General features: G+C 55.9%; 3 protein-coding genes across 6 annotated transcripts; 1 reads left to right on the top strand and 2 right to left on the bottom strand.

Moving 5' to 3' along the window:
- Nucleotides 1-90: 90 nt before the first annotated feature.
- FREY1 (Frey regulator of sperm-oocyte fusion 1) lies at nucleotides 91-3,421 on the bottom strand. Its single transcript, XM_053560048.1, has 3 exons — nucleotides 570-3,421; nucleotides 370-443; nucleotides 91-235 (listed from the first exon to the last, which is right to left on the bottom strand). Exons 1-3 carry the CDS (start codon nucleotides 671-673, stop codon nucleotides 105-107), a joined length of 309 nt encoding a protein of 102 aa, XP_053416023.1. The 5' UTR covers nucleotides 674-3,421; the 3' UTR covers nucleotides 91-104.
- Nucleotides 3,422-3,544: 123 nt separating this feature from the next.
- Nucleotides 3,545-11,415, bottom strand: PEX16 (peroxisomal biogenesis factor 16). The gene is made up of 11 exons (XM_053560047.1): nucleotides 10,403-11,415; nucleotides 10,162-10,197; nucleotides 9,001-9,077; nucleotides 8,484-8,617; nucleotides 8,249-8,349; nucleotides 7,466-7,546; nucleotides 7,168-7,326; nucleotides 6,982-7,054; nucleotides 6,695-6,814; nucleotides 4,641-4,705; nucleotides 3,545-4,073 (listed from the first exon to the last, which is right to left on the bottom strand). The coding sequence occupies exons 1-11, from the start codon at nucleotides 10,512-10,514 to the stop codon at nucleotides 4,015-4,017; spliced, it is 1,017 nt and encodes a 338-aa protein (XP_053416022.1). The 5' UTR covers nucleotides 10,515-11,415; the 3' UTR covers nucleotides 3,545-4,014.
- A 4,670-nt stretch (nucleotides 11,416-16,085) lies between these two features.
- Nucleotides 16,086-21,669, top strand: LARGE2 (LARGE xylosyl- and glucuronyltransferase 2). 4 transcript variants are annotated; one of them, XM_053560394.1, is made up of 15 exons: nucleotides 16,086-16,218; nucleotides 16,315-16,461; nucleotides 16,555-16,664; nucleotides 16,933-17,015; nucleotides 17,265-17,388; nucleotides 17,602-17,773; nucleotides 17,900-18,004; nucleotides 18,489-18,601; nucleotides 18,675-18,800; nucleotides 18,883-19,038; nucleotides 19,157-19,311; nucleotides 20,043-20,321; nucleotides 20,659-20,808; nucleotides 20,910-21,105; nucleotides 21,315-21,669. In XM_053560394.1, exons 2-15 carry the CDS (start codon nucleotides 16,377-16,379, stop codon nucleotides 21,522-21,524), a joined length of 2,064 nt encoding a protein of 687 aa, XP_053416369.1. In that variant the 5' UTR covers nucleotides 16,086-16,218; nucleotides 16,315-16,376; the 3' UTR covers nucleotides 21,525-21,669. The 4 variants fall into 4 exon arrangements, with proteins under 4 accessions (XP_053416369.1, XP_053416367.1, XP_053416366.1 ...); XM_053560392.1 differs by having other exon boundaries at nucleotides 16,315-16,664; nucleotides 19,160-19,311; XM_053560391.1 differs by having other exon boundaries at nucleotides 16,315-16,664.
- The last annotated feature ends 2,532 nt before the right edge of the window (nucleotides 21,670-24,201 follow it).

Genomic DNA, 24,201 nt, shown 5'->3' with positions numbered 1-24,201 from the left:
CCACAGTGGGTGTATCTGCACGGACCCCCTCCCATGCCCATCTCACTTGTGCCCCAGGAAAGCCAGGCCCTTGCTGCACAGAACAGCTTTATGAAGGGTCGCTGTCACAGGTGTGCATCGTAGTAATACTCAGCCATGTCTGGCCCGTCCCGCTTGCGCTGCTGGGCCTGGGAGAGGAGCAGCCGAGGCCCTTGAGGCCCTCGTGGCCACGGGTGCTTGGGCCGTACCCCATAGTCTAAGAGAGAAAAGAGGCTGTGAGTGAGAGAAGCTGGTTTTGAACTGAAGCTGCCCTGGGGCAGATGCTATTTGGGGTGATAAGAGGATGGACCTAGGTGAGAGGGTGAGGGGAGGGCAGGGGTGAGGTCCTACCATCCACCAGTCCAGCATGTGGCTGTGAGAGTTCCAGGGGGGCTGAGAATTCCTCAGGAACAGATCGCTGAGACCTGTGGGAGACATTGGAGGTGCTCAGCACTGCCCCCAAAGGCCACTGCCACCTCCTTATGAGCAACAGCCCAGGGTGGAGGGATTCAACAAGTCACCCTGAGCCCTCTCTGCACCCTGGGAATTACCTCAGAGGCTGGGGGCGAAGGAGTGTAGCTGCCAGGATGAGGTAGAGGAGGAAGAGGCTGAGCCCAGCCCTGGGGTATAGAGCCCCCAACATGGCAAGAACCATCTCCTACACAGTCCTGGCCCCACTCCTGCCCACCCCTCCCCTGGCAGGATGGAACCTGCTGCCAGCTCCCAGGGCCACCTCACAAAGGGCATTAGTTCTAAGGCTCAGTGACAGCATCTGCTCTAGGGCAAGGCCAGAAACCTTCACTGAGGTCTGAGGTCTAGTTTTTGTTTATTTAACTGGTGCTGTAGGCCAAGAAGTGCCAAACCAGATCTTGTTCTATTATCACTGCCCAAGGGTCAAGGGCAGCCTCGAGAGTCAGATCTCAGTTTAAGTCCTAACTTTGCCTTTTGCAAGTTAGACAAATCACATTATCTCTGTGTGCCTCAGTTTCCTCATCTGTGAGGTGATGCACATAAGGCGTGTGGGCCTGGCACACAGCAGGCCCACAGAGGTCACTGACTCCTCACCACCCAGAGCCCCATCATTCCCAGTCAGCCTCCCACTGCCTTCCTGTCCCCCCACCTCCCGCCACTTTTACTGGCCTCTCAGCAGTCCTAGGAAGGTCCTGCCAGTTGAAAAACCACTTAGGCCTGCCTGGCTCGGGGTCCACTGGGAAAGGAGCTTCATGACTCCTTGCATACCGCTCCGAGAGCCTTTCCCACCTGTGCTCCCCACAGCCTAGAACAGCCTGACCCAGGGGCTGCATGTGCCCTGCTGCCTGCCAGCACTGAGGCTGGCAGAGGGTTTCCACATGAGGTGGCAGAGCTCTGGACCTGTCCCTACAGGATGAGCTTCAGGAGAGCAAGGATGGTTTTGTTCACTGTGTGGTCCCCAGCGCTGGGTGCTGCTCACTGAGCAGATACCACAGGATGGTACACTGAAGACTGTCCCTTGGAGGCAAAGCTTGGCCACCACTGGCAGGCCCTCTGGTTCCTGGTTCTGACTAGGCAGCCAGGCCCAGCCCTCTTATGAACACAGTGTGGTGTGTTCATGACAAGCTGTGAAAACAAAATCCTTGGCCCCACTCCAGATCTATGGAGTCAGAATCTGAGGCCAAGCCCAGAGGTCTGTGGCTCTGGTAATCCAGTTGATTCAGAGACAGCTGGTTGATCCAGCCATTCTCCTCTTAAATGCTGTTAACAACCCTGGGTCCTCAAGTGGCCTCATTCATACTCCTGGTCCACAGTATAGCCATTCTCTAGGTTACCAAATGAGAGAGGTTCATTAGGTTTGTTCTTAAGTTTAATTTGTATGTAAGTTGGAACAGGTACATTTACCTATTATCTGTAAGTCTCTATTTCTAAGTGTGCATTGTATGTAAATCGGATGTTTGTAACTCAGAACTTCCTGTATCCCCAAGGCTAACAAGTTCTAATGGTCCCTTCAGCCAGGTCCACTCCCCTGCCCTCTGTCAACTCACTAACTTGATCACCTCCCTTCATATGTCTTGGGGACAACTTGTCTCCCACAAACTTGCCTCAGCATGCTGGGTCCTAGGAATTCTGTCACCTCTGCCTAACTCCATAAGCCTTTTGCATTCTTGTTGCTCCTTGTCCCTTGGGTGCCACCCTCTTCCTATCTTCAACAGTCCCAAAGGCGCACCTGGGTTACTCCTTATCCATCTGCCCTGGCCCTGTGGCAGGTCTCTGCCACCAGTCCATGGCCCCATCTTCCACTCTCTGCCCACCAGTCCATTCCACAGAGGCCCCTGCCCTTCACCTCCCTGCCTTCATAGACCAGGCCGAAGTTTCCTGCCTGGCTAGGGACACCTGTTTGGGCCCTGACCTTACTTTCCAGTCTCCCAAAATCTGTTCCTGCCTGTTTCACTCTGCCCTTGCACCATCTCTGCACCACCGTGACACTGCTGTGACACTGCACAGGCCATTCCTATACACAGCTCCTCTCCCAGGTTGCCCATCGACCATCGACACATGTTGTAACAGTTTGCTTCAAAGCCTGTGTGAATGGTGCCTGTGCTGATGAAGCCCGGTGACTCTCCTCACCCCTTTCTCCATACCAGGCAGGGCCTCCCCCAAGCCAGACATCCTGTACACACTCTTTGCCACACCCCCAATGCAGAAGTGCCTCACTCCTTTTTGACCGCACAGCATATGGCACCGAGCCCACTCCAGAGTGAGTGCCTGGAAACGCTTTTCATATTAAGCCAAAGGTCACTGAAGCCAGAGCTCTGACCCTGATGGACATGCCAACCCCTTCCCCTACCCCATGGGTCAGGACTTGGGTGGCACTCCTCAGAGGCACTCGGGGAAAGCAGCATCACGGTGAGGTGGCTCCACACAGGGTATCTGGGAGGTGGTATGGCAAGGACCTAGGTGTAGACAGAGACCTGTGGGAGCCCACGGGGCTGCCTGTCTGGTCAGAACTCCAGCCCAAGCCTTCCTGCAGCCTTTGTCCCCTGAACTTGCATCTGGCTCCTGTTCTTTCCCCCAGCTCTGGCCCCAGTGCTGGCTACTGCCGGACACCCTTTTCCTGAGGGAGAAAAGTTTTTGTTTTTTTTTTTTGAGACAGAGTCTCACTTATTAACCCTTGGTAGAGTGCCATGGTGTCACAGCTCACAGCAACCTCCAAATCCTTGGGTTTAGGTGATTCTCTTGCTTCAGACTCCCGAGTAGCTGGGATTACCGGCGCCTGCCATGATGCCTGGCCATTTTTTTCTTGCAGTTTGGCTGGGGCTGGGTTCGAACCCACCACCCTCAGTATATGGGGCTGACACCCCACCCACTGAACCACAGGCACCGCCTAGAGAAAAGTCTTTTACTCTCGACCAAGGATTTAGGGCTGAGCCAGAGCTGGGCTCACCCTTTACCAGGCTCCATCACCAAGAGGCAGGCAGAGCAATGGTCTGGGGCTGCAGAAGCCATAGGGCCCTGCAAGGGAGGGACAAAAAACATGCAGGGGAGCTGTCTTTGCTGGGGCTGGTGAGTAAGCAGGAAAGTTTGCTCCGTGGCTGCCAGCAGCACCCCATGCTCCAAGAGTTAAGTTGCAGCTTCCTGTGGCCAGAGGAGCCTGGATCCCAGGTGGACACTCTGGGTCCAGTGACAAGGTTCGAGCTACCATGGCTCCACCACAGGAGGGTGCACAGTCAATAGGGTAATAGAGGGTATGAGTTGGGGGTCCCTGCAAATGAGGCAGCTAGAAACCACTGACCACCAACTAAACACGGTGCATTCCCAGGCTGTGTGAGGAGCCTGTGGTGGAGGTGGGGGATAGTTAGCAGGCATCCTGGACAGTGGTCACAAAGAGGCCATATGCTGGGACACTGCCAAAGTCAGTTTTATTAGGGAAGAGGGGCCCAGGGGACTGACAGGCTGAGGCACCCACTGCCCAGCACAGCACAGCATGCTGCCCTGCCCCATGCCCGACTCCCGGCATGTCTATCAGCCCCAACTGTAGAAATAAATTTTCTGCCAGGTGGGCAAGTAATCCATGAGCGGCCCTGCAATGAGAGAGGGGGACAGTCAGGATGGGCGGGACTCCACTCTGCCCTGCTGCTCCAGTATAGTGCCTTACCCCTACATGCTATGAGCCAACTGCTTCTCCCACCCCACCCTAGGCAGGCAGCATGTAGGGGTCTCATCCCCATTACTGACGAGGACCCTCAGGCTCAGAGCAGCTGGTCTTGTGTAGGCACCAATAGGGCCAAGTCAGATCTCATTGTCCCCCCAAACCCAGCAGCTCTGCTGAGATGGGTCTGAAAGCAGACCGGTGGGCTCCTTCCTTGCCACGCAATTCCCCTAGACAAGACAGTCCCAGGTCACTCCAGGATACTGAGACAGGAGGAAGGCTGATGGCCCAGAATGGTCTAACCATAGCCCTGCGATGGGACACCCTCCTTCAAGCCACCCCAGCCTGGCCCATGTCCTGGAGCTGTGCCTACCCAATGCTGACTTCTGGCTTCCTTTCCCCACTGCACCAAGAATCAAGTCACAATGAGACACAGGACAGGGAGATGGGCCATGCATGTGACCACACTCTACAACCATCACACCCCGCCCATGCTTACTCGCCACCAGGCCAATGCCAGGGACATGGTCAGCCAACAGCTGTAGCAGGAAGAGGATCCTGGCCCTGGGGGAGGCAACAGACAGGGAACTAGCTGGGCGGGGGTCCCTGCAAATGAGGAGCCTGGAGAGCCCTCTCCGCTCTCCCCCTCCCCCGACTAAGCACAGGGCAGCTCAGAAGACAAATGGCAACTTTCTGAGCTAAGACAGAGCCCAGTCCTAAGGGTGAGACCTTTGGGGTCAGCTCCGGTCTCTGCCCTCCCTGCCAGCCCTAGGAGCTTGAGCTTGGCTCTGGGTGCACCACTTACTCCAGCACCTCACAGCCAGCCTCCCTCTACTTCTCCTTCCCCTTTATTCCCTTCCACTGACATCCAACAACAAATGCTCCTGGAGGGCCACACCTGGAGCAGTTCCAGGTGGCATGGTGGCGGGTTCAGGGAGGAAGACAATCCTACCCTGCCCTCAAGAAGTCCCAAGTCCAGCAGAAGAGCTGAGCCACATGAAAACGTCACAGGCCAACAGAGAGAGGAGTCAGGACCCAGGAGGCGACATAGTGCTGAGGAGGGCACACTGACTCAGAGGAAGGGGACAGGGTAGAGCCTAGTTTTTTAAGAGATGAGGGTTTCCCACAAGGGCACTTGGGGTAAGATGATGACGATGATGATTAAGGGAATAAGATACAACACCAAGTCCTTACTCATCGCAGGCACTGCCATAGGTTTAAGTCATTTAACCTCTAAACAACCCTATGAGGTGGGTCCTCTGATCATTCCCACTTGATAGAGGCACAGAGAGGTCAAATACCCTGCCCACGGTCACTCATGTGGCAGGCAGCCTGGCTCCTGAGGCCACGCACCCACCTGTGCTGTTGAGAAATGAGGGAGATAGCAAGAAAACACTATTCCCTGCAGACCTGCTCCCTAGCTTTGGGCAACAGGCATCTCCCTGGTAGATTTCTCAGTTTGGGCCACTGCTCTGAGACACCAGGTGGGTTAAATCCACAGGAGAGTAAGCCAAGCTGGAGGACGTGTAGCCTGGGAAAACCTCTGCAATTCCCATCACCTCACAATCCTCAGGTCAGCTGGGTACAAGGACTGCAATGCCTCCTCTGTTACAGCAAGCAATGGAGACCAGGGGTGTCCACACAATATGTGTAAGTCTCGGAATGTTTTCTCTTGCATGTGAAATAGGATTTGGCTTTAGACTGAAACGAGCTTTCAAATTTGTCTGAAAACAGCAGGAACTGCCAGACTAAGTCACTTTCACTGAGGTAGCATTAAATACGATATAAACTCACTTCCTACTCTCTCAAACGAAACAAAGGTTGGATGTTAAATGAAATTCCAGTTACTATTCTAGTTTTTAAGCAGCTATTCATTAGGTCCCAGACAGAGGGGGGCCCCAGGAGCCTTGTCTGCCTCACAGCCCTTGCTGCTGCATGGGCCCCCTGCTCACATCACTGTCTGACTTCATGCAATCACCCTTGCAGGCCTTGGGGGATTTGGCCCTGGGCCACCCCCACCCATCCCCAGCAGGCCCTTCTGTGGCTGAGACTGGGAGAAGTGGACCCTCATGGGTCCATGCCCTGAGCAAGCTTTGGGGAGGAGGAGCCTAGGCAAAGCAGGGAGACAGACCAGGAGAAAACATGGATTTGGGATTTAGCTCTGCCACTGGCTCGCTGGGTGTTTAAGTTGCCCAACCTCTTTGAATATCAAGTGCCTCCTCTTGAGAAGTGGGGATAATCCCAACTATTTGGCAAGAAGGTGTGGGAATGAGCTAGAGGCTGTGGATAGCCCACACCTGCCTCCATCCCTGTGGGCCTCCTGGCAATGTCCTCAGCCCTACCCTTGCTGAGTTGACACTCAAGTGCACATGGATTGATGGTCCCCAAAACTCATGGCCATGGCTGGGCTGGCATTTGGTGACTGCCATCCAGACACAGTGGGTGCTCAGTGAACCCCAGACAGGGGAGAAAGGAAGTCACCAGCAGTGGTTGGAGCCCCAGGGCCTGCTTCTCGGCCCTCTCTGTGGCTGTAAGTAGGGGCTGGGTCCTTACTCAGAGAAACGGTCGTAGAATGGGGAGCGCAGTAGATAGTAGAGCAACAGAATGGTCCGGCGCCGGAGCTCCAGCCGCTCCCTCTGGGTCAGGCCCTTCCTGTCACTCAGGAGGCTCAGGCTGGGGGGCAGGGGACATGGTCAGGGCCAGAGGTGTGATCTGGGCTGGGTGTCTGTAGGGGCAGCACTGGGAGAAGCAGATGCTACTGCCTGCCCCACTTAGGCAAGGCCAGGCCTGTCATGGCAAGCCCAGGGCAGAGGGGAGCCCGCAGGCAGGCCCAGGCTCACCTGGTTACGTCCACAACACCAGACAGGAGCCAGGGTTTCCACGACCGCTGACCCCACAGGCCCAGGCTGAGCACTGACGGCCAAGGCGTCAAGGATGTCTCTAGCATAGGGGCCAAACCTGGCCCACATCCCCATTGATCCCCAGCTCAAGGTGCTGGTGCCAGTCCCAGCCCATGCTAAGGATACAGTGCAGCAGCGGCCGTGCAATATACAAGGACTCTGCAATGGTCTCCTGCAGCCCAAGTGGGGTGGGCGTGAGGCTCATCTCCTCATGGCGTTGCTGCAGTTGTGGCCGGCCCTCCCGCTGCTGGGGAGCTCCCCAGTGCCTGGAGGGCAGGGATGGAGCTAGAACACAAAGGGCAGCTGATGAGCAAGCCAGGCCCAGGCTGGAGCAAAAGGAAGGTGGGCCCTGGTAGAAACCAGTCCCTCAGGCCAGGCAGACCCCAGCACCTTTGTGCCCAGTCCAGGTACGTCCTCCACTTACTGTTCTGGAGGGTTCGCACCACTCGGTTTGACCGCTTCCCCACATATGACTGTTCCTGGCTGCCAGGGCTGTTGTCACCATCTAGCAGGGATAGAAAGGCCCTACTGTCAAAGGGAGATGTTTCCAGTAAAGCCTGAAAAGAACATGTATGCAGTGGATGCTCAAGGCTAAGGGGAGAACAGATGAGCCTGTACCAAGTCTGCAGCTGAGTCAAAGAAACTGTAGCCAGCGGCTGTGGCTCTATGAAAGACCTCAGCATTCTGCAGCCCTCACTTCCTGGAGAAAGGTCAGCAGCATCTGAGGCTAGACCCAGCCAAAACACCAGGCTTCTCAGGACTGGAGCACCAGGAAGGTCACATCTCCTCAATTCTTTGCTTTCAACATGACCATGATGAGAACCATTCCCACCAAGGTCAGGAAAATGAGGCTTAGAGGCTAACAGGTGCTAGATGCCCTGCCTCTTCAGGCTACAGCTCTAGATGCAGAAGCAGGCTCAGAGACTAGTTTGGCAGACCCTACATCCTGCTGCTGTTCTGTCCCTCTCCCTGCAGACCCCCAAAATGAGGACTTTCCTATCAGAAGTCCTGAGTTCAAGTTCCAAATTTATCCCTTAACCCAAACTCTTTTTTTCTTCTCTGCAGAATATAGGGTGATGAGAACAAAATCAGTTGACTGGGCTGGATGTGCTCTATAAACAGACAACACTGTGTTTATACTGGCAGAGTCTAAAGTCACAAATTAGTCCCATGCCCCGTTCTACTCCAAAGTGGGGAAGCAGCTCACCTGGGGGCTGTGTCTGGGTCTCTCTGTCCAGTGGAACGATGGGGGGTGAGGTCTGGAGGCCAGCCTTAAACCAGATCAACAGGAACATCCGCAGTACAGCCCTAGATCAGGGAGTAAGTCTGGACTGGGGAAGATGGCTAGCCAGCAAGAGTTAGGGAACCCATGCTGGGCAGCATCTGTACAGCTGGCCTATATCACCTCCACCCAGGTCCTTCCCTCCATGGTCCCAACCTACTTGGCCAGCTGGATGAGGGCGATGACAAGCCAGCGGCCCACCTCGCCCCACACTTTGGCGGCCCCCATCTCCATGAACACCTCCACACACTCCAGCACACTCAGCCATGTCAGCAGCTTCTGCTGGGACAGCGACTGCAAGAACCCAAAGCCAAGAAATCAAGGGGCTCCCCATAGGCCCAGGACCTCCTTATGGGGAGGGGGGGAGGCTCCTTTAACAAGAGATGTGGATTCTCCTCTTTCCAAGCCTAAGTGTATAGACCTGAGTTCAAATTTCAAATACCGACTCCACCACTAACAGGCTGAGTGACCTGGGACAGTTCACTCCACCCCTGTCTCTTCAAGTAAGATGGGGACACTAACATTTTTACACCTCACATAATGAGATGGATGATTTGAGGTTCAGCTGGGCAAAGGCATACTCTGAGACCCATAACATGCCCTGTACATGTGGGCTGGTTGCTGCTACTTCATTTCTGAGTGTGTTTCCCACCCTCAGTTCCTGGCAGAATTCTTACCACAGGCAACTTTTTCCGAAACTCCTTTCGTAGGATCCCGTCATTGAGAAGCACAAGCAGGTTAGAGGCAGAGTACACTGAAGGGTAGAATGTGGCCTTGAGGGGCTGGCTCTGCAGCCTCTACCCCTCTCACCTTACCCCTAGAACTGCAGGGATCACCTGTCACCTGCTGTGCTCAGATACCCCCAGACTATGTGGAAATCAATCTGCCTCCCCACCCACTCAGCACTCTACACTCCCCAGTATGATCTTATATGAGCAGTTGGACCAAGAAAGGATGTCTCAAGCTCAGTGACAAACTAGCTACTGCCCTTTTGGATAGCATGACCATCCAGTTGCCCGTAACTGCCCACTGCACTCCAAACAGCCACAGATGTGTGGTCCACCTCCTGGCCTTTGCTCTCTCTGTAGTCTGCTCCTGGAAATCTAATTCATCTCTACCTTTTTTTTTTTTTTTTTTTGTGGTTTTTGGCCGGGGCTGGGTTTGAACCCGGCACCTCCGGCATATGGGACTGGCGCCCTACTCCTTGAGCTACAGGCGCCGCCCTACCTTTTTTTTTTTTTTTTCTTCCCTATATCCATCCCCTTTGCAATGGGATTCTGCATGCAGTTTTTGGCCGGGGCTGGATCTGAACCCAGCACCTCCGGCATATGGGGCCGGTGCCCTACTCCTTTGAGCCACAGGCACCTCCCTCATCTCTACCTTTCAAAACCTTGCTCATCCTTTCAGGCCTGTTACCTCCAGTACCCAATGCTCCTGAGACAGTTACTGTCTGGGATTCCTGGAATCTGGGAGATCTGAATTTGAATCTTAGTTCTGGAATTATCAGCGACAGTTCCCTTAATTGGACATGGAGGACAATAACAGTACCCACCTCATTTGAGTGTAGGCAGGATTAACTGGCAAAGGCAGGAAAGGCGCTTGGCCCAGCACCTGACCAGTAATGAACACTCAGTCAATAACCCCAGACATGTCTCTTGACTTGGGGGCATGAAGAGGCCAGGACAGGGGACAACAGACTTTTGTCCGATTCAATCATAGCATAGGGTAATCTAACGAACAGCCTAGTACCTCGAGCTGTGTTGCTCACCCTCTCTGGGAAGCTTTCCCAGGCTAAAGCCACCACCCTACCCATCCCACCATCCCAGAGCACGGCTCACCCAGCTCTGACAGCTCGTGTGAATCCGCGAATCGACCTGGGAAGAAGGTACAGAAGGAAGCGTCGGTGAGTGTTTGCCTCACCCTTCATCTTCGGGTCCCCGACGTCTCCTCCCAGCTCCCTACGGAAACCTGGACGGGACTTCTCAAACACAGGATCACTACGCTGACTCCGCAAGGAAGAGATCCACTGGGGTCATAGGTCAGGGCCCCCAAGGGATGGATCAAAGGTCAGGATAGCACCTGCCAGCAGGTAACTGAGGCCCCGCACTGCTGTCTCCAGCTGGGCCGTGGCAGCCGGGTGACGAGTCACGTACTCCTGGTAGCGGAGGCACAGGAGCCGCAGCTTGTCCATCCTGCCCTCAGCAGCCACAGACCCACGGACCGACAGTACGAGTGGCTGCGGCGCCCTGCTTCCTGCGCCCTCCTTCCTGCTTCCGGTCCTAGGCCCGCCTCTTGGTTGCTTAATTTCCGCAGACCGAAAGGATGGTGACTTGAAGAGCCTGTGAATCACCCTTCACCCCATCTCTAAACACCTCCTACTCCAGCAGCGCTTAGCAACTGCGGGCCTAAACCCGCCCCACGTACTCCTTCAAGTCATTGGCTAACACACTCTCCGCCCCCGACCCCCATACGCCGTCGGAGTCTGTGCCCAATTCTTCCGTTTTCCGGGTTGGCAGCCCTTGCGCCTGCGCAGTTAATGCTCTGGGAAAGCTCGGAGGCAGTCTGAACAGTTCATTCTGGAGACTGGAGTAAGAGCCCTGAGTCTTCCCAGTAGAACACCGAGAGGCTCGAACGCGAGGACAGGATTTTAGAAGGCTGGGAGGTAGCACATCCTTTAGGAAAAGGAGAGTCCATCAGACTTGGGGAGGCGCGGGGCTTCTAAAAGGCAGACGAATTGCGTCTAAGCAGGCGCGCGTTTGCCCAGTGCCCCATTCCCCACCAGAGCTAGCGCTAGGGAAACTGAGGCAGTGAGAGTCCTCCCAGCGCAGGGTCGATCCCCTAGCCAGCGCAGTTAATCCTCCGACTTTGGCCCCAGCTCCCGCAAGGACTGTGCCCCCAAGAGCTCGCACCTGCACTCCCACCTACAAGGAGAAAGCCCTGGCCCAGGCTTCTCTCCCTTCTCTGGGCCTCAGATTTCCCCACCGATAAAATGGGGTGAGGGCAGATTTGATCCTTAAATTCCGGATTAATTTCAGAGCGCTTTCCAGCCCTCAGGAGCACCTCCTGGTTCTCAGCAGCTCCCCAAGGAATGGGGCGATTCCCGGGGATCTCTTATAAAAATAAGCAGCCTGGGGCGGCGCCTGTGACCCAGTGGGTGGGGCGCCGGCCCCATATGTCGAGGGTGGCGGGTTTGAGCCCGGCCCCGGCCAAATTGCAACAACAAAAAATAGCCGGGCTTTATGGCGGGCGCCTGTAGTCCCAGCTACTCGGGAGTCTGAGGCAAGAGAATCGCCTAAGCCCAGGAGTTGGAGGTTGCTGTGAGCTGTGACGTCACAGCACTCTACCGAGGGCGATAAAGTGAGACTCTGTCTCTACAAAAAAAAAAAAAGGAGCAGCCTGATTGGCAGGGGTGGCAGGCGGAAAGCAGCGCCCAGAGATGAAGGGAAAGGGGCACTGCGGGGAGACAGCCGTGGATTGGCTGTAGGAAAGGGGGAGTGGCGTGGGTGGGGCCGCGGGGCTGTGTCTTTGAGGACCCTGAGAACAGTAATAGGTTATTTTATCTAATCCGTGTCACAACGTATTACCTCCAGATGGGGAAAGGATCTACTTAAGAACTCCCAGTCAAAATGCGAAGCCTATTCTAGTCTGACCTCAGCTTAGGCGTTTTTTAAGTATCCCACCTCAACAGGAAGCCAAAACCCTGCCTTCCATTCCCTCTCCCCTCCTCCACCACCACCACCATTCACTGCCTCCCCCTACCCCTGGCTGGGCTTAGTTTTCTTCTTTGTCAGGTGAGAAGTTAAAGCTGCACTCCCTACTCACGTCAAGGAATGAAGAGGTGTTCAGGAGCCTCAAGAAGGGCAGAGGGCTTGGAGAACAGCAAATGACCATGGGCATGGGCAACATCATTTCTTGCCACCTCTGGGTGCCAGGCTCACTGACCCGCTTCCCGGCCATGAACTCCTGTTCACAGATGGGAAATTAGAAGCCCTAGGACAGGAAAGGACTTGTCCCAGGTAGCACAGCAAGCCACAGTGCGGGTCTTCCGTGGCAGATTCCTTTTTCCTGTTACCCATAGCCGAGCAAAGGCACTGACATGTTGAGGCTCTTTGGTCATGAGACAAGTTAGCAACTGAGATTAGGACCTGGGCATCCAAGGCAGGGTTCTTTCTTCCTCACTCCCTCCTTCCTACCATCAGTAGTAATAAGTTTAGAGGGAGGCGCATCTTATACAAGAGTGGAAATGCAGCGATTAAGCTTATGAACTACAAAAGGATCTTCCCCGTTCTTTTCTTTCTTCTTCTTATTTTTTTTGAAACAGTCTTACTTCGTCGCCCCTGGTAGAGTGATGTGGCAGTCACAGCTCACAGCAACCTCAGACTCCTGGGCTCAAGTGATCCTTTGGCCTCTATTTCTGGAGTAGGTGGAACTACAGGTTCCTGCCACAACACCTGGCTATTTTTAGAAACAGGGTCTTGCAACTACAGGCGCCTACAACAATGCTGGCTATTTTTAGAGGTGGGGGTCTCACTCTAACTCAGACTAGTCTTGAACTTGTGAGCTCAGGCAATGCGTCTGCCAGAGTGCTGGGATTACAGGTGGTTTTTGTTGTTGTTTTGTTTTTTTTGTTTGTCTATTTGTTTTGAGACAGGGTCTTGCTCTATTGCCCAGGCTAGAGCACAGTGGCATCATGTCATCACAGCACACTGCAACTTAAAACTCCTGGACTCAAGTGCTCCTCCTGCCTCAGCCTGCTAAGTAGCTGGGACTACAGACGCCACACTACTATGCTCAGCTTATTTTTATGTTTTTTTTTCTTTTGAGATGGAGTCTCACTTTGTTGCCCTCAGTAGAGTACTGTGCTGTCATAGCTCACAGCGAGCTCAAACTCTTGGGCTCAAGTGATCCTCTTGCCTCAGCCTCTGTAGTAGGTGGGACTATAAGTTCCTGCCACATGCCTGGCTATTTTTAGAGATGGGGTCTCACTCTTGTTCAGGCTGGTCTCCAAATCCTGAGTTCAAGCAACCCACCTGCCTCAGCCTCCCAGAGTGCTAGGATAACAGGTATGAGCCATCACACTTGGCATTATTTTTCTAATTTTTTGTAGAGACAGTGTTTCACTATGTTGCCAAGACTGGTCTTGAATTCCTAGCTTCAAACAATCCTCCCATTCAACCTACCAAAGTGCTAGGATTTCAGAGCTGTACCTGACTTTTACCCCACCATTTTAATGAGCTCATTCCCCAAATCACATAGGTGGCCACTCCTCCCAGTCCACCCTCTGCTGCAGTGGAGAGAGTGAGGAGGGAGAATGTGAGGCTTCTTCAGCACTCCCAGGGCTGGTGGTCCTATCATTCTGGGGAGACAGAGCGGCTTGGAGGACAGAAGGGCAGCCTCCTCAGAACAGATTATGAGGAGGCTGGGCTGGAGCCACTTTTTCCTCTCTCCCTCTAGGACTGGGATGGGGGGAGCATGGGCTCAGCCAGGTTAGCAGCAACAGGGCTGCCTGAATTTCTTCTCTAGATCTTGGGCCTGATTAGGGCCCAGAGACAAAGAGTAGCAGCGTGTGCAGGAGGCTCTGAGGGGGCGCACCCTGCTCCCTGGGCCCCTGCCTGTATCTGGCCACCTGGCTGGTCTAGAAGGGCCTCTGAGCAGGTTGGGCTGGATCCTCCTTCCTTCAGTCTGCCCCACAGCACAGGGGAAGACAGACCAGCCCAATAGATATGAATGAGGACACCAGAGGCCCATAGAGGAGCCTGACTGGTCCAAGGTCACACAGCATAGTCCAAGGCAAAGTAGGTTTAAACTGGGTCTCAGGCCTAGAGGAACAGCACCCGTTACATGCCCATACCCATCTCCCCTCAATACCCCACAGCAACCCCCTGGGGGCCAGGCAGGCCTGAGTGGTGAGGTTGGAGAGAAGCCGGTGGAATGAGTGACCACAGTGAGATCTGCTGACCCAGCTTCCCTGCTAGCTTCCTGCCCCCCCCCCTTTTTTTGGTAGAGACAGAGTTTCAGTTTATCGCCCTCCGTAGAGTGCTGTGGTGTCTCAGATCACAGCAACCTCCAACTCCAGGGCTTAGGCAATTCTCTTGCCTCATCCTCCAGAGTAGCTGGGACTACAGGCGCCCACCACAACAGCCAGCTATTTTTTTGTTGCGGTTTGTCCCAGGCCGGGTTTGAACCCTCCACCCTTGGTATATGGGGCCGGCGCCCTACCCACTGAGCCACAGGCACCACCTCCCTGGGCCAGGCCATTGACTGTGTACCCTATCTGCTCCCCCACAGTTAGTTTCTATTGAAGCACTGGGGGTGGGAATTATCCATCCCCACCCCAGCTATAGGCTAGAGCTGGGGATCAGGGAAGCTGGAGGCACAAAGCTCAAGATGCCTGGATGGCCTGGCATTGCCCATCTCCTCTCCTCCAGATGTGCAAGGAGCCACCATCAGTCTCCATAGCAACCATTACCCCTGGCCTCCAAAGCCTCCAAAGCTGACCTTCCCCATGTCCCAAACAAAGACTCTCCTGGCCTCATAGGAGTGGAGACATAGAGGTCTCAGAGACTTTCCACAAGTCTTCTAGGTTCACTTCACTTTTTGTAGCTGGAAGTTTGGCTAAAGGAAAACAGCCTGAACCCCTTTTCACCCACTTCCAACATGTACTGAGCGCTTGGTATGTGCAAGGCTGTGCCCAGCCCAGGACAAGAGAGACAAGGTCCCTGTCCGGTGAGCAGCTTAGTGCTAGGAGGGAGAAAGGCAGTAAACAAGCAGAGGCCTCCAACTTTCCATGACTGCCAGCCAGTCCCACGGGAAACTGCGTTCCTGCAGAAGGAACACCACGGGTAAGTCCGGGGACAGGAGACCGTTTGAGAGGAAGAGCAGAAAAGTTTCTTCTGCTGCCCAGAGCCTGGGGAAGGGGTGTGAGACCGGTGGGGTGTGGGGGGAGGGCATGGCAGAGGGCATTCCTGTCTGACAACCTGGTCACTTCAGCTCTCTGCCGGAGAATAAAGCCCTCATCATAGGATTGACGTGAGGATGAGAGAGGGTTAGCACAGGGACTGGCACACTCATCTTGTGCGCAGTCCAGAGGGCCCACCACCCGCTCCAGGGCCAGAGGCCAGGCTGAGGCCTGCTATGGGCTTCTCCGCCTAGAAGGAAGGAGGAAGAGGTTCAGGCGGAGGAGGCGCTGGCACAATCACGACGGTCTAGACAGGGTGGGGGATCCTGGCCCTGCCCAGGCAGCCCAGGCCGCCAGCCTGAGGCCCCTTGCCAGCTCCCGGGCTGGAGGCGGCCTTCACAAGGGCGCTTTGTCCCGGCCGAGTTAAGGCCGCCGCCGGGCAGGGCCGGGCCACCTGGACTGCGGGTGGAGGGGAAGGCGAGGGCTCCAGGTGCTCGCTGGCTCCTGGGCAGGTCTCTGCCGGCCCCGCCTTCCGTCCTCAGAGCAGGTGTCCCTGTCCCCCGAGGCCCAGCATTCCTGTCCCCTTCCTCTCACTCAGGTTGTGCCCTGGCAGTCCCTTTGCTCCCGGCCTGGGGTCACTAGCCCCTCCCCCGGGGAAGTTGGGGGCGGAGACGGGGCCCCAAAGCCGCGAGCGGGAGAATGGGTTCAGGCCAGATGTTGGGGACTCGCTCTCCCTGGATGGCTGCTTCCGCGTTCCATAGCCTTCCCCGTGTGTTGGTGGGAAACTCAGCCCAGAAAGGGGGTCCTCGGGGCACCTGGCAAGCAGAGGGCCGTCGGAGGCCTGGGGAAGAGGGCGGTAGCAGCCCCGCACCGGGGTCTCCCCGCCCCTTCGAGCTCAGCCGAGAGGAGGTGAAACCTGAGCCCAGGTTGGGGGCGGGCCCGGCTCCCGGCTCAAGGCTGAAGGCGCAGGGCGGGGGCCTGGGAGCCGCGGGAGCAGGTGAGGACCGCGAAGCAGCACTGCAGGACTAGCCGGGGGCCGTCGGCCCGGGCGTCCAGGACTGCGCCTTCTCCTCTCTCTCTCCTCGGCCCGCAGGGCGGGTGATGGAGCCCGCAGCCTGGGGTCGCACACCGCCCTGAGCGCCCCCGACCGCGGCCATGCTGCCCCGAGGGCTCCCCCGAGCGCTGGGGGCCGCCGCGCTGCTGCTGCTGCTGTTGCTGCTGTTCGGATTCTTCCTGTTCGGTGGGGACCCGGGCTGTGAGTGCCGCGAGCGAGGAGAACGAGCTAGGGGCCTGGGATTCTTTGCCTGCCCGCTCACGCCACGTGTCCCCTCAGACGGGCAGCTGCGGCGAGCAGCTGCCTTCGACGGAGACCCGCCGGGAGACCAGGGCGGCCACAACCACTCCGACTGTGCCCCGCAGCTGCAGCTGCCACCCCGGTGCGAGGTAGGTGCGCACGGCCCCCGGCGCGCCTCCCCCCAGCCCGGCCACCTGGACACCTGTGGGAACCACAACACCTGGTGCCTCCCCTAGCACTGGCCAGCCAGCTGGGGGTGTCTCGGTTGCGACCCTCCTCCGTTTCCAATCTCAGTTTCCCCATGCCTGAGATGGGGGGTTGGATCCTGCTGCCCCACTCCTCCGTGACCCAGGAGGCCAGGCCCGCTCAACCGTCTGGGTGGGGGGACTGCTACCAAACTCAGTGTCCCTTTCCCAGCTCTTGCATGTGGCCATTGTGTGCGCGGGGCATAACTCCAGCCGAGATCTCATCACTCTGGTGAAGTCCATACTCTTCTACAGGTACAGTGGAGATGGGTCACAAGTGGGGAAGGGACAAAGTCTTGGCAAGTCACTGGGTCTCATAGCTCTGTCTTCCGTGTCTGTGACATGAGGACAGTGTCCCCTTGCTCCTTTGTAGAGTGGTTGTAAAAATATCCTAAGCTGGATATGGAAAAGGACTTTGCAGATGATCCACCTCTGAGCCTCTAGGGGTTGTCCCATGTCATTCTTGCTGGGGTCTCTCAGGCTTCCTCTCTGTTCACCCAAAAGGAAAAATCCGCTGCACCTCCACTTGGTGACTAACGCAGTGGCCAGAAACATCCTGGAGACACTCTTCCACACATGGCTGGTGCCCGCTGTCCATGTCAGCTTTTATGATGCTGATGAACTCAAGGCAGGAGCCCCAGCCCCTTTGCACCCCTGCCAGCCGTGCCCGCCCATCCCCTTCCTCCTAGGGGGTGGGGGAAGAGAATCCCCAGTTCCATCACACCTACTAAAGTTCAAAGCCTTGGTTCTTTTGGACTTCATCTGTTCTCCCCACCGAGTCCCCCTCTATGTTCTGGCCCATAGGTCTTTGCCAGCTCATGCCCTGCCCTTCTCCCAACAGCCCCAGGTCTCTTGGATCCCCAACAAGCACTACTCTGGCCTGTATGGGCTAATGAAGCTAGTGCTGCCCGGAGTCCTGCCCCCTGGCCTGGCCCGAGTCATTGTCCTGGACACAGATGTCACCTTTGCCTCTGATATCGCGGAGCTCTGGGCACTCTTTGCTCATTTTTCTGGTGAGAGGCATGGGCCCCTGCCCTAGCCAGCCCCGCTCCCTGGCCTTCCCAGGACCCCCTGTGTTTAGCATTGAGCCCAGGTCCCATGGCAGGCTCAGACAGCTCCCTTATGTCCTCCCCTCCTAGACAAGCAGGCGATTGGGCTCGTGGAGAACCAGAGCAACTGGTACCTGGGCAACCTTTGGAAGAACCACAGGCCCTGGCCTGCCTTGGGCCGGGGATTTAACACAGGTAGGGACAGTGGTGCGGGGGAGGCAGAGGGGTAGGCTGTTGATTGTTGGGCCCCAGGGGCTGGGCAGGGCAAAGAATGCTAGGTGGTCCCCCAAGAAGAACAGTGCTGTGGAAGGAACACTGGATGAAGAGCCGGAAAACAGTGCCAGCGTTGGCTGTGCATGCTGGATAATTTGGGCCAACTCGCTTGGTCCCTCTGTGCCTCCATGTTCTTATCCATTAAATGGGGATGATTTTAACAGCCCCTGAATTCTCAAGGGTGAGAAGGTAGACATGGACGTGCTCTGTAAGCTAGGCAGTGTACAGTGCCTCTCTATCGCCCCAAAAGGTTGGACTGTTGACAGAAGTAGTCCACAATAATGTCTGAACTGTCAGAAAATACTAATTAGACAACAAATAAACATGCAAAAGACACCTTCATGACTCTTAGCCCCCCAGGATCAGGTCATCCCAGGTAGGCATGACAACCTCTTCCCATCGGCAGGTGTGATCCTGCTACAGCTGGACCGGCTGCGGACAGCTGGCTGGGAACAGATGTGGAGGCTGACAGCTAGCCGGGAGCTCCTCACCCTGCCTGCCACCTCACTGGCTGACCAGGTCTGGGCAGCATGAGTGGGGGCTGGGAGGGTGGCAGGCTGGGGGCTGAGGTGTGATGGCTGTCTCTTCCCAGGACATTTTCAATGCTGTGATCAAGGGGCACCCGGGGATGGTGCAGCCCCTGCCCTGCATCTGGAATGTGCAACTATCAGACCACACGTTGGCTGAACGCTGCTACTCTGAGGCATCTGACCTCAAGGTGAGTGGGACAGGGATGGGCTAAGGATGGGGACTCCTGCTCCCTGCTCCCAATACCCCCGTGGACACCCTCTGGGTCCCAGGTGATCCACTGGAACTCACCAAAGAAGCTGCGGGTGAAGAACAAGCATGTGGCATTCTTCCGTAACTTCTACTTGACCTTCACGGAGTATGATGGGAACCTGCTGCGGAGAGAGCTCTTTGGGTGCCCTAGCCAGCCCCTGCCTGGTGCCGTGCAGGTGAGAGAGAGCCATCTTCTCTGGCTTTGTGAAGGCCCTGCCCCTCTTTCCTCTGGTGGGACCCAGCCTCGCCTGGGGGGCCATGTCCTGCCCTCGCCCTGACCTGTGTTGGCTGCAGCAGGTCCTGGAACAACTCGATGAGGAAGATTCCTGCTTTGAGTTCCGGCAGCAGCAGCTCACTGTGCACCGTGTGCACATCACCTTCCTGCCCCATGAGCCACCAACTCCCCGGCCTCATGATGTCACCCTGGTGACCCAGCTTTCCATGGACCGGTGAGGGTGCTAAGGGCAGCCCCAGGGAACACAGATGGGCTAGGAGTGGGAATTTCTTTCTTTTTTTTTTTCTTTTTGTAGAAGACAGAGTCTCACTGTACAGCCCTCAGGTAGAGTGCCATGATGTCACACAGCTCACAGCAACCTCTAACTCTTGGGCTTACGCGATTCTCTTGCCTCAGCCTCCCGAGTAGCTGGGACTACACGCGCCCGCCACAACGCCCGGCTATTTTTTGGTTGCAGTTTGGCCGGGGCTGGGTTTGAACCCGCCACCCTCGGCATATGGGGCCGGCGCCCTACTCACTGAGCCACAGGCGCTGCCAGGAGTGGGAATTTCTGAGAGGAGGTTTCATCTGGCAGCCTGATGCTGTAGTAGTGAGCTGCCTGTCCCTCATGGGGTTCCAGCAGTTGGAGATACTGGATATGGTAGAAAGAGCATGGGCTTTGGAGTAATTCAGATGCCTGGAACTGCCCCTTAGTAGCTGTGGGACCATGGGCAAGTCTTAATACCTCCAGCCCTTAGTTTTCTCATCTGTCAGAAGAGAAAGTACCCACCTGGTGAGGTAGTTGTAAAGATTAAAGACCTGCTCAGAAGGTGCTTACAAGGTGCCAAGTTCTTGGAGGGGGTGCCAGCAGCAGCTAGCTCTGGGAAGGTTTCCTGCCCTACCTGGACTTCTGTGCAAGGAGGGTAGAGCATGGCTGACCTTGCCCTGCCCCGCCTCCTGCCCCAGGTTACAGATGCTGGAAGCCCTGTGCAGGCACTGGCCAGGTCCCATGAGCCTGGCCTTGTACCTGACAGATGCAGAGGCCCAGCAGTTCCTGCGTTTCGTCGAGGCCTCCCCAGTGCTCTCTGCCCGGCAGGACGTGGCCTACCATGTGGTATACCGTGAGGGTCCCCTCTACCCTGTCAACCAGCTCCGCAATGTGGCCTTGGCTCAGGCCCTCACACCTTACGTCTTCCTCAGTGACATTGACTTTCTGCCTGCTTACTCCCTCTATGACTATCTCAGGTGGGTCTGGAGGAAGTGAGAGGAACGGTGGAGGGGTGGATATAGACAAGGTCGGGCTGGGGGGGCCTGAGGTAGGTATGCCCCTGCTCCTTTCCGCCCTCTGCATGATGGGGTTTGTGTCAGATCATGTAGGTGGCCACAGAGTATAAGAGAAGGGGCCAGGGCTGCTTTAACAGTGGCCCTATTGTGTCTCACGTCCCATCAGGGCATTAGGGTGGCATCAGGTAAGAGTCTTTGGGAGTGAGGCTGTATGGCCAATGTCTCTGTGGCAGCACTGGCCCAGCACTGGCGGCAGAGGCCCAGCCCTGCTGTCCTGCTCACGCGTGCTGCTCCTCAGGACCTCCATTGAGCAGCTGGGGCTGGGCAGCCAGCGGAAAGCAGCCCTGGTGGTGCCAGCATTCGAGACCCTGCACTACCACTTCAGTTTCCCCACTTCCAAGGAGGAGCTGCTGGCCTTGCTAGATGCCGGTGCTCTCTACACCTTCAGGTAGGAGAGGGTGCTGCCCAACCCAGCTTTGCTCCCCATGCTGGTGCACCGCCCACAGATCCTAGCCTTAGACTGGCTCCCTGTCTGATCCTGCTGCACAGGTATCATGAATGGCCCCAGGGTCACGCACCCACAGACTATGCCCGCTGGCAGGAGGCTCAGGCCCCATACCGTGTGCAATGGGCAGCTGACTACGAGCCCTATGTGGTGGTGCCACGTGACTGTCCCCGCTATGACCCCCGCTTTGTGGGCTTTGGTTGGAACAAGGTGGCCCACATCATGGAGCTGGATGCACAGGTGAGGAACTGCTACTGAACACTAGGTCCAGGGAACTCACCATACCTCTGCCTGGTGAACCACACCATGAGGCAATACTGTTAGAAGTTTTCCTTCTGGAGAACTCCAGGCCCTCTGCCCTTTGGTCCCTGCTTTAACTGTTAAGGGCTGGATTCCCAGGGCAGGGTCTCCCTACCAGCGCAGGCAATCTCTGTTCCCCTGCCCTGCAGGAATATGAGCTCCTGGTGCTGCCTGAGGCCTTTGCCATCCACCTGCCCCATGCTCCAAGCCTTGACATCTCACGCTTCCGCTCCAGCCCCACCTATCGTGACTGCCTCCAGGCCCTCAAGGATGAGTTCCATCAGGACTTGTCCCGCCAGTATGGGGCTGCCGCCCTCAAATACCTCACTGCCCTTCAGCAGCCCCAAAACCCCACCTGAGCCTCCCAGGCTGGAGCTGCATAGGCTCACCCTGCCCTTCACCTTGGCCCCATGGACACTAGAGCAACCTTGCCATCCTGCTGCCCTCCCACCATCACTATTTAAATTATTTAAGGTGGAGCCCCTGTGGGGTGGGGCCTGGGGTCCTCCCCTTGCTGCTATTTTGGGTTCTGGTTTCCCACTGCCCCAGCCAGTTAGGGGCCGGTTCCCCTACCTTTGATTATACACTCTTTTTTCATAATTAAAGTTAAAAAAAAAAATCTTTTCATGTTCCTCCTGGTTTGGGGGAATCAAGGCCTAGTTCTCTGAGGCATGAGGGCCTCACTGAGCAGGGGAGGTGCCCAGTCTGGCAGGAGTCCAGGAGGGCCTGGGCCCTCAAGGGCAAGAATGTCCTCCCAGACAGTGTGAGTTGGGGACGGCAGAGCCTGGAATGGAGGTGTTTCTTGCCCACCCTCCCCTGCCCCAAACCCAAAACCATGAGGCTGAGAGACTTTATTTGGCTTTATTTAGTAAAATGTTAAAATAAATAAATACAAATTGATCAGCTGCTCTGTATCCCCCCCACCCCCTCAAAACAAAAACCAAACAAACAAAAACAAAAATTTTGAAGCACGAAACTCCAAATACAAGTTCTACCAAGACTGAAATCACAAAGGGCATGGACAAGAGACAGGATTGGGGTCTGGCTGGCTCTTCTCTGCGCGGAGCTTGCTGACCTCTGGCCTGCCTGTCCTGCCCGGCCTGACTGCAGCTCACCCTGGGCTGAGGACCAACAATAGCGGAGAGAGGTGAGGGGCCAACAGCTGCTATAGGGTGGCAGAGTCCTCCGGGAACAAGGGCTTGTGAGAAGGGGTGCCGAGTGGAATCTGTGAGCCCTGCCTTCCCTTTATAAGAACTGTTTTTTAAGAATTCCTACCCCGGCTCTCTGGATAACCCCCTGCTTCCTCTCCTTCACTTTAAAGGGAAGGCCAGAGGACTCTTCCCAGGAGCCATCCAGTCCCTTCTTCAAGAGGAGCTGATACAGAGAACAGGCTGAGTTAGGGTGAGAATGGGACTCCTGCTTACTGCCAAGGATGCCTGTGAGGGTGGGGGCAAGGTTCACATTTACACAAAGTTACCTCCGCCCAACAGAAGCCAGGGGATCTGTAGTGCTCAGGGCCTAGAAAATGCACCTGGGCAACTATCCTATTACCCTAAGAGCCTTTGCCCTTGGGGGTAAAAGTCTCCTAAATTCAGCCCTTTGGATAAATCAGGAGGACCACACCCTAGAAGGACACTGTGGTAAAGGGTGTAAGCGAGGGACGAGGAGGTGTGGCTCTGAAGAGGCTTAGCTGGAAATGAGCTGCAAACATGCTCACCTCGGGGGATGAGCTGTGTGCAGCCTCACCAGTTCACATGCCTGCTGGGCATCCAGGCAGGCCATGCAGGGAAGCCAGACACTTGGATGGTGCTTGGGGGAGGCTGTCTGGGCCGTGTCATGGGCTCTACAGACAGTTCCCATACAGGCCCCTGTCAGACATGACCAGCAGGCTCACCCCAAAGGGCCCAAAAGGGAAGGAAGAAACCAGAACTCCAGATACGCTCAGCAGAGGTAAGACAAGACCCAACAGGCTCCTTGAAAGAAAAAGGATCTGGCAGGTGGCAATTCTGTCAAGAAGCAGAGGTGGGGATGAGAGCAACATGACCTCACTGCCTCCAGGACACAGGGGCCTAACAAGGGGACTCCCGGTCAGGGCCCAGTGGGTAGCCACTCCTGGTCTCTGAAGTGACTACAAAGCCATCTAATCTCAGGCTGTCAGAGTAGCTAAATTCTGGGCCACAGGGAAAGAGCGGCAGGGGGAAGGAGGAAGAAGGAAGTGGAGGGAGCTGGGGGTGGTGGTGGGGCTGTCATGAGCACGTGTCTCAGATAGTCACAGGTACCCAATCTGGGAGGACAGAGTGGAGCTCTTCTGTCATGACAGCGATGTAAAAGGAGATTTGAGTGATATGAACCGTTTCTTTACAGTCAAACAGTGTCTTGTGGTTTGAGTCCAGAGTGAAGGTTTGAGGGCAGGGTTGCATCCTGTATTCCATACTAGCTGACCCACAAACAGCTCACATGCCCCAAACTTTAGGTGAGGTTTGAGTGTAGTGGACATTGCTCAGAGCAGCACTCGGGCCAACTCCTAGCCCTGTTCCCCAACCGAGACTCCTCAGGCAGCTCCTCTCCAAGCAAAGGCCTCTAGTGGTGATGGCTTCCCAACTTCTTTCAGGGAAAGATAGGTTAACATGTAGGGGCAACCCCTAGCCAGCAGGCCCAGACAAGTCGAAGGGGAGAGCTCTGAGACAGGGTATACAGCCTTCCACCTCGTCTCTGTTTCTCTGCCAACTACCCCTCCACTGGACCAGGCATCTGCAAAGCTCCCCGAGGAGACATAGCACCTTGGTTTCTGAATGAGAAGAAGGAGCTCTTCTCTGTGCCCCTCAACCAACGCAGCAAGGCAGGGCCTGACTGAGGCCTGTGCAGGCCAACCTCATTCCCTCTTCTGGTATCTCAGGAAGGTGAACAGAAATGGCAGGTATGGATAAGACATATTTTACTCTAAGAAGATAATCTCCTCTCTGTTCCATTTGTTTTCAGGATCTTTTTGGGCCTAACTGGGTGGGAGACAAGCCAATGGGACCTTTTCTGCCACTC

The sequence above is a fragment of the Nycticebus coucang genome, chromosome 14 (assembly GCF_027406575.1).
Source record: "Nycticebus coucang isolate mNycCou1 chromosome 14, mNycCou1.pri, whole genome shotgun sequence".
In the NCBI taxonomy this organism is placed as follows: domain Eukaryota; kingdom Metazoa; phylum Chordata; class Mammalia; order Primates; family Lorisidae; genus Nycticebus; species Nycticebus coucang.
The sequence above is the reverse complement of the archived record's forward strand: the minus strand, read 5'-3'. Positions and strand labels throughout refer to the sequence as shown.